The sequence below is a fragment of the Empidonax traillii genome, unplaced genomic scaffold (genome assembly GCF_003031625.1).
Source record: "Empidonax traillii isolate 1590-97213 ecotype Southwest subspecies unplaced genomic scaffold, ASM303162v1 scaffold2932:size16944, whole genome shotgun sequence".
In the NCBI taxonomy this organism is placed as follows: domain Eukaryota; kingdom Metazoa; phylum Chordata; class Aves; order Passeriformes; family Tyrannidae; genus Empidonax; species Empidonax traillii.
In genome coordinates this window covers 6,003-14,567 of record NW_020958125.1, presented here as the reverse complement: position 1 = coordinate 14,567, position 8,565 = coordinate 6,003, and the positions used below count along the sequence as shown (strand labels likewise).

Sequence of the window (8,565 nt, the reverse complement as noted above, 5' to 3'; positions counted from 1 at the left end):
GGGCCCGCCCGCCCGTCGCTCCGGGGGGAAGGGCCGGGACCGCTTCCGGAGCGTGACCTTCGCGGGTGGGTGAGTGGGTGAGTGAGTGGGTGCGGGGCGGCCGCGGGTCTTTCCCTCGGGCGGCGGCGGCGGCACCGCTTCCCCCGCTGCCTCGGGGCCGCGGGCGGGGCGGCGGCGGGGCCCCGCCATGGGAGCGGCGAGGCGTGCCGGGACACCCGCCCTGTGTTGTGTCCAGGTGGGCGGCGGGGATGGCGGCGCCGACGAGGGAGGAGAGGACGGCGTGCTGGGGCGCCCGGGACGAGTTCTGGCAGTGCCTGGACAGCCACGGGGATGACGCCGCCAAGTGCGAGAAGCTGCGCCGGGCCTTCGAGTCGCGCTGCCCGCAGCAGTGGGTGAGCACCGCCTGAGGCTGGACGAGCTGAGCGTGTCCTCGCCCGTCTGTAAGAGCAGCGACGCGTAGGCACAGCTGCCTTGTTAAGGATGGCAGCTCCGGCCTCGAGGAGCTTTCCCATGGATAAGCCCGCACCTTTGCCGGGGGTTAACTTGGTTTGCCTTGTTGGGAAATGAAAGCTCCCGAATGGACCGCTGACTGGCCCGGGAACTGTGAGAAGCAAGTATATAGTACAAAGGGAAAGGAAAATAAGGTCTCAAACTTTCGATAAATACACATACTTGAAAGCTTTTGAAAGTGCCCGTAAATTATTGTTAGTAAAGAAGAGAGGCTAGTCCGGAAGGGAGCTGATGTGCAGGGCCTGCAGTTGTGTGGCATCTTAAGACTGGCATCCGATACCTTCTTGTGCATAGAAATACCCTTTTTCATGCAGCGTGATGTCACAGTCAGCCACCTGCCTACATGTAACTCACTCATGTTGTGCTTTTTAGTTTACTTAGCTCGAGTTATAACCATTTTTTAATAGGCCTGGCCCTTTAGTAACAGTAGTGTCTGAGGGGCTGAACAGTTCCTGTTGCAGCTAGTAGACTGAAGTCAGTTAAAAAATCCAAGTACCTTCACAGTTGCTGCACTGGCTTGTACTTCAGACACTGCAGTTCTGCTGTACGTCATCTCTAGTGATTGTGGTCTCATCAGCAGTGCTTTGCACCATGCACAGGAGTAGCTCTAGGCAACGAATTCAGAGGTTACGTGGTCTGCACTGCCACAGAAAAGCTGCTGGATTTATCTTTGCATCACAAATAATCTTTGGTGATAGCAGTGAAAAGAGCAAAGCAAGAGGCTGATCGTAAAGAGGATGGTGAACTTCCAAAAGGGAAAAAAGCCCCCACAAAACAAATCAAACACACTATCCTTTAGTCTTTAATTTCAACAGAGGAAGAATCCCCTAAATAGTGTAGTAAAATCATCAAGTTCACTGATAATTCCATAGTCTTGTGATATATAAAACCCTTTCCTCTGCTAGTTTCTTCTGATGAACATCTTTTCTATTTTAAACAGGTTAAACATTTTGACAAAAGAAGAGACTTCTTAAAATACAAAAAAAAGCTTGAAACAGAAGGGTATGTTCCTCCAGAAGCTGCTGGGAAGTCTTAGGTACTCTGCTTTCATAATAAATAACTACAGAAAGAAGCAGCAAGAGAAAGCAACAGGAGCTGCCTGAGTGCAAGAACTGGTAACCTGACTGTCTCCCTGAAATGCAGACTGCTGTTCTTGTTGCCAGGTCTCAGATGTCTGCTGAAAGATGGTTGTGTACAGCTTATGGTGCAGGGTTGTTCACAAATCTAAGGGTTTGAATGTATAATTACTAAAATTCTTTCACACGAATAAATAATTGTTTAATACTGCAATGTATATATTCTAAAGAGAAAATAAAATTCTTTTTCAGTAAGTGAGCTGAGTTTTCCGTAAAAAGATAAGTCCATTCCAACTTTCACTTCTTGTCAGAGGAGGTGGTGGTATAACACAGTTTGTATTGGTCATTTACCAAATATTTCAAAGTATTTTAAAATACATTTTAAGCCAGACATTGGTTTATATAAGTGGCCATTAGAAGACCTAATGCATCCTGTGTATATGATACATAATCTACCTATTTTGAGTATGCTTGCTTTTTGTAAGCAATAGGGATTTTTACATTAGTTGTAAGTTTTCAATCAGTATCTCTGCTAGAAGTATGTCGGTTTATTTATCATGATTCTCATATTATGGTCTTTTGTATAATTTAATTACCTTACTGATGCAGCTTCATTTAAAGATACAGAGAGTTTACAGCAGGATTAATAAACTTGACTGTGGAAGGCATTTAAACAAGGGGCACCATTTAATGTAATTATGTAAGTGAAGTTACCTTCCAAAAATTACATAATCTAGCAGATCTAGATGCTGGAATCATTAAATACTTTGGCTAAAGGCACCACTTCCATTTAAAGCATAGTCACAACAACTGAAGCAACTGCAGTAAAAATCCTGTGGGTTTGAGTGTGGGATTGTTCACAGTACTGTGCTGATGTTCTAACTGTAGAAATAACACACACACACCCCCCACATGCAATATAAATAGTATTTATTTCCAATGCAACAATTTAAGGAGGTAAAGTATTAAGGCATTTAAAAGTCACCCTGAAAACTACAGAGAACAAAACATGCAAAAGTTAAGAATCCTCATTCACCCTGAGTTTGTATCTCATCTATTCTGAATTTCATGTCGTAGCACCATGGGAAGCCACCCAGCTGTACTATAAGGCACGAGATTCTTGGCAGTTATTTTTGTTGTTTTTGCTTGATCACTTGTTGCCTTGTGTACTCCCAGATCAGCAGAGCTCCACTTACATGAACATTGAGTGATCGAATAATACCCTGCTGAGGAATTTCCACACAGACATCCAGATGGTGAATCAGGTTTGCTGGGATTCCTTCATGTTCATTTCTAGTAAAGAAGAAACAGTAACTTTTATCTGAGAAAGGACAAATGTTCCAAAAGGCAGAAAATACAAATGTCACAGCAGCATCCAAATGCCCTTTGACAAATACGGTGCATCTGCCTACAAGTGTAACTGATGACAACAAAGGATTTTTTTAGAAACAGTAATATGTTACGAATGCGAAGAAAACATGGGGAGGCCTGACTAAGCTTTGATGTAGGAAAATTGGTGGTACACTCAGTTTTCAGTTCACTGGTCCAGCAATAGCTGAACACCCAACATAAAGACTCTCTGCTCTTATTTTTAAACGCCATATACAGCAAAATGACCAGCTATAGATGAAATGACCAGGGCATGAAGCTGCTGGCACAGCAAGGAAGCTCAGCTGCTCACTTTACATTTGGCATGAAGGAATGTCAGAACTCATTTGAAGCCTTGAACTGGAAGTTTTACCTTTTCAGAACTGAGCACGCCAGAAGATACCAGAGGTTACCAGTAATTAAAACTATGTTGTTAATTAAAAGAGAACAAAGTGACTATGAGAACCACATTTTAAAGACAAGCTACACATAAAAAAAGTTGGAGAAAAGGTATTTCTGCTCACTTTGTCCTAAAAGGATAGGCAGGCCCTTCCCCCTGGTCTCACTCAGTAGCCCTGCAATGCCAGTAGCTTTCTGACTTGTAGCTGCTTTACTGTGGATTTCTTTAAGTAGCCTCCCCTTTATATCACATCTGACATTTGTCTGCTTAGAGAAACAGTTTGCTTGTTGTCCCATCCTCTGCTTGTACTGCAAAAACTTTATCTGGTGCTCAATCTATGAGTTTTAAAGCATCTCCCAGCTATGCACACTCTCTGCTCCAGCCCTCCTCACCACATTAAGCAGAGCAAACAGGCTTAACTCCTTGCTGAGCTCACCACAGCCTACACATACAGGGCCCCGTATAACTAAACTGAACAAACGATCTCTCTGGCACACCTGGAAAAATACAATCCATGCTGTTGCTACGTTCACCCATAATAAAAAGGAGTTACAATGTATGAACAGGTTATTAGGTATGAGGAGAAGGATAGTTCAGGAGTAGGTATCAATACCTCCTACTCCTTAGCACATAAAGCCAAGCTCTACTCTTTTCATAATCACTTCCCATTCTAAAAATCACCTTTACCACTGTCACTTGATTTTCACATGACCAAACTCTTGACTAGAGGAAGGGATGGACTGCAAGAGGTAGATTTACAAAAAAAACGTGTTCTTACCCCAGCAATAATAGTGACTTCTCTGGGAAGCAATATTCTGTAAGATCATAACTTTTAGCTGTCTGCTCCACACCAATAATAGTGTAGCCCTCTGTTTTCTTCTGCTGTAAATAATCAACAAGCTGACACGGTTTCACCTATCAAAAGTAGAGAGAAATACAAAAATATTTAAATACTGCCTTCTGTAAACTTCTGAAGTTACTGTGAAAAATAATTTACTTGGACAGTTTTTAAGATTGACTTTTATCCCCGAAGACTCCATCCATATACACAACATATTATAAGCTCTTCAGCAATAACATAAAAGGTCAGTAATGCCACAAAAATGTACCCCACCAATACAATGAAGAAAGGCTTTTCTAGGCTTCTGACAGCTACAAACCTTGTATCTGAATGTAAAAGAATAACTCTTGCATAGGGACAAGGCGCACAATTGTTATTTAACCTGAAATTCCTTCTCAACACAACAGAACAGCCAGCACTGAGTTGCCTTATATGCCTGAACTGCAACTTGGGAAGTGAAAAATTTCTTAGTTATCTATATCCTACTCTCTAAATTGCTTATTTGTATGAAAATGCCAATTTCTTCATGCAACAGCAGCTGTACCATCAGTACACTTCTGTACAGATATCAGCACGACAACCTGTGTCCATCAGCACTCTGTTTTAGGCAAAACACACTAGGGCTACCTTGTTCTGAAAATAAACACCATGGAGGAAAAAAAAAAAATCAAAATTTTTCACTGAGTGTTTCAGATGACTTAGAGCTGACCTGGAAAAACTGATAAACTAGATAATAGTTCTAAAAGTTGGCACAAGTTAACTTCAGGCAAACTCAGACAATCACTGTGAGGTTACCAGAAGCAATGGACAAAGCAAAACAAATGAAGTATTGTTCAACTTTTATAAATAAACATTAAATTCCAAGACACCACTGTAAAACAGAATAGGATGTAACAATGACAGCTCACATAATCAGTTTTCCACAGCAATAAGAAATTGAAAGTATTTTTTAAATTCTTTTTTTTTTTATGAGGTTGACCCACAGCTTATACCAAAACGCTCAAGATTAAGTGTCAGAGATAACAATGGGTGCTTCCGTTAAATAAAAAGTTCATTTTTGCAAGATAAAATGTTAGACTCTGCACTATACATCTGACAAGCGAAGATGCTCAGTACACTTTTCAACGATCAAAATGTTTCCATTCACCTCAACCAGGGGGAGCCACTGCTCTGCAGAAACACTAAGATGCTGGAACTGCTTATCCTGTATATAATGAAGACTGCCGACAACTAATGCAGATGCCCCAAATATTTCACTTGTACGACATAAACCTACAAAAACAAGACATAAAGTAATTTTTGTGTAGAAAGTAAACACCAAGCCAGAATGTATTAGTAAGTGAAAATGACAAAGAATGCAAAAGTGCAATGTCATCTATTTTTATATGTTTCAGGTCTGTTCCAAGCCACGCCTTGTTCCATATAAAAAAGCAGCAAAAAAAAATGTTTTGTAACTTAGCAGAAAGATAAAAGTTAGAAAACCACTATGTCTGACAATGTGCTTTTACAATATTAATTACACAAAGTAAGGGGCTATTGTCCAAGCCTTAGCAAGAATGGACGGTTTGACACAATATACACACAAGCTTAAGTTTTAAATTCGGTATTTGTTATATGAAAGGCTTGAGAGGATGACACATGACAGCATTAGAATGCAGACAGCACCAGCTTGTGGGCTGACTTTTCATGAACAGCCTCACTGCAGCTATTTCAACTAACAACATCAAACACAATGACAGTAAAGTAGTTGCTGGATTTATTATATCACAGCTGATATGACATAGTGAAGGCGTTCTTAATCAGGAAAGGGGACTTTAATGACCAACAGTCATGAGAATCTAGTAGGTCTACAAGATTTGTTTTACTCGTTAAGAAGAAAAATGCATTTCTTTTCACCACATACACAGTTGAAAAACTCAACTGTAACGAAGAATATAAATTCAGAAAGAAACTGAGCATGATTTACAGCAAAGTTCCATTTAATTAATGCATGCTATGTGTAGATACTTCTTTTTTTGCCTTAAAATGTGACTATGAGAGACCCCTACTCTGAAGAAGGCGGTATTTCTTTTTTCAGGATAATGATCTATTACCATTTTTTTTCAGGATAATGATCTATTTTTCTGGGCAGTACTTACAAAATTTTCTAATTAACAACATAAAATAAAATTAACTTCTATTATCTAAGTGGGCTTTAAGGTGTAAAATAAAAGTTTAAAAATTTGAAATCAACCTTACCTCCTAAATTGGTAGGTTTATCAATAAGTGAAGCCACCACGATCAATCTGCTGTTTGATTTACCGAGTTTAGCAGCACGATCCTGAAATGCCATTTCCAAGTCTAAACTAGGAGTACTGTTTTTCCAGGGTATAATTTTTTTCTGAACATCAGTCCATTCTGTCTGGCTATCTGTTTCAGCTGAATGTGAACCTATAAAAACAAGTTGTTTTATTTATGTGGATATGCAAGAAGAATTGAAACTGGTGCTTTGGTAAAGAAGATAATCTAAATGGTAATACTGCAGAAAGTAGAGGACTCTCATAAACAGAGATCAGATTGATTATAGATGTACATACTGTTACATACAAATACTTAATATAGATTAGCTATATTTTACCCATGTCTTGCTGAGACCAGTCACTTGGTTTCAGATCACGAAGTTCCGTTCGAGAATGATACCACTGAAATGCTGGTAGCAAGGGAATGTCAGTGAATCTGTCAAATTTAGAGAGTGGGATCCATTCATCTTCAGCAAGTTCCGCAAGGCGGGGAAGAGTGTAAAATATCGTCTGCAGTGTAACACAGTATTATTAGCAGAGCACCACTAAAGCAAGCAAAACCAGATAATTAACTCTGGTAGTTTTATTGCACGTCTTTTATCTAGCCTTCTATGCTTTTAATACTTGTTTTTCTTGGTACTTGATTCCACTTGAATATCTCTCAATATTCATAACTTTACATATAGTGCTACGCCAAACTTTCATAAATCTCATCTCATTCTCCCTAACTAGAGCTTTTTTAAGGATCTAGATTGATTACTGTTCTGAAAATTCTAGAATACCAAAGAACTAACACTCTGCTTCTCAGCACAAAGGTCTTGGGAAACCTTGTATGTGTAACACTAAGGAATTTTCAAATACTTTCCAAATTTCTGGTAAAGAACATAGATTGATTTAATGTCAAATGGAATAAAGTCAAAAGCATTACAATCTAGCGGTAAAATCCAACTCAGAACTACCAATACAGCTAACCACAATTTATCAAGGAGAAACAAACACAAACCCTGAGGGAAAGACTGAATAAGACAGACTTTAAAACCCAGAGTCTTTGTTTATCCCAATGCACCCTTGAAGATGAAGAGGCACCCTGAATACATTTAAGCACTTCACAAATATTAGCCTTACTTTGGTTTTTTTCCCCTCTTGTTCAGGATTTTCACTTTCCACTATCTAGCATTTGTGTTCACAAAAATATTCCACAGAACATCAGTTAAAAAAAGGAAGAACTCCTTCTCTCAAAGATGGCACTGCTTGTGCCAGAACATATACCCCTGATCATATTCATGTTTATCTTGTATTTTCAGCTTACTTCTTCTATCTCATTTATCTGCACCCTTATTTTTGCCTTTCTTCCCCAGTGTTCATTCAGCTGTCATTTACTTAAGTTACAAAAAAAAAGAATAGCTGAAAAAGATGCTCTAGAAGTTATATATATATGTATCCTGTTCACACCAAGCAACAGTTTAGTTAGTGTCATAGTTCTGATTTTAGAAAGGAATTTTGCTTTTCCTTTCCCCTTCTTCCCCCTCCCCCCTGCATGAATGCTATTCAAGAACCATCAAGTGAACAAAAGAGTCGGCCTGGCTCCTAACGACCGAGAATTAGTCTCCTGGCAACGACGGGGGAGGAGTTGGGAAGAAGGCGGAGTGGTTGGGAGCTCAGCTCGGGAGCAGGAGGGGAGGCTGCAGCCGGGAGGAGAGGCTGCCTGGTTTCTCCTTTGTTTCTTTTTTCCCTGTGGGAGCTCTCTGCAGAGTTACGGGCTGGTTGCAGTCTTGGTTCTTTTCCACCGCGGGACCTCCACCGAGTCGTGAGTTTTTTTTCTTCCATTGGGAGAACTTTCTGTTTCCCTTCCCCCTCCCCCCTCCTCCCTTGCCACCCGGCGGAGACCAGGGATCCCACAGTGCCGCCCGGTGACGAGCGCTGGACATTGCAAGTTCCACTCCTCTAGTGATCCAACAGCGCCACCTGGTGACTACTATAGAACATTACAAGCTCTGCACTTTTGATAACTCAACAGCGCCACCTGGTGAACGGTATAAGACATTGCAAGTTTTTACATCTCCAGTGACGCGACGGCGCCCCCTGCTGACT

General features: G+C 40.7%; 2 protein-coding genes across 2 annotated transcripts in view; one reads left to right on the top strand and one right to left on the bottom strand.

Annotated features, from left to right (window-relative positions):
- Window positions 1–235: 235 nt before the first annotated feature.
- On the top strand, window positions 236–1,841 carry LOC114072298 (cytochrome c oxidase assembly factor 6 homolog). The gene is made up of 2 exons (XM_027910212.1): window positions 236–392; window positions 1,451–1,841. Exons 1-2 carry the CDS (start codon window positions 249–251, stop codon window positions 1,544–1,546), a joined length of 240 nt encoding a protein of 79 aa, XP_027766013.1. The 5' UTR covers window positions 236–248; the 3' UTR covers window positions 1,547–1,841.
- A 658-nt stretch (window positions 1,842–2,499) lies between these two features.
- Window positions 2,500–8,565, bottom strand: part of LOC114072297 (probable methyltransferase TARBP1) — a gene marked incomplete at its 5' end in the record, with an annotated part of 11,749 nt that continues 5,683 nt past the window's right edge. Inside the window, 5 exons of the mRNA XM_027910211.1 lie at window positions 2,500–2,879; window positions 4,133–4,269; window positions 5,343–5,467; window positions 6,434–6,625; window positions 6,813–6,984. Coding sequence (XP_027766012.1) covers window positions 2,714–2,879; window positions 4,133–4,269; window positions 5,343–5,467; window positions 6,434–6,625; window positions 6,813–6,984 — 792 coding nt within the window. The remainder of the gene's footprint in view (window positions 2,880–4,132; window positions 4,270–5,342; window positions 5,468–6,433; window positions 6,626–6,812; window positions 6,985–8,565) is intronic.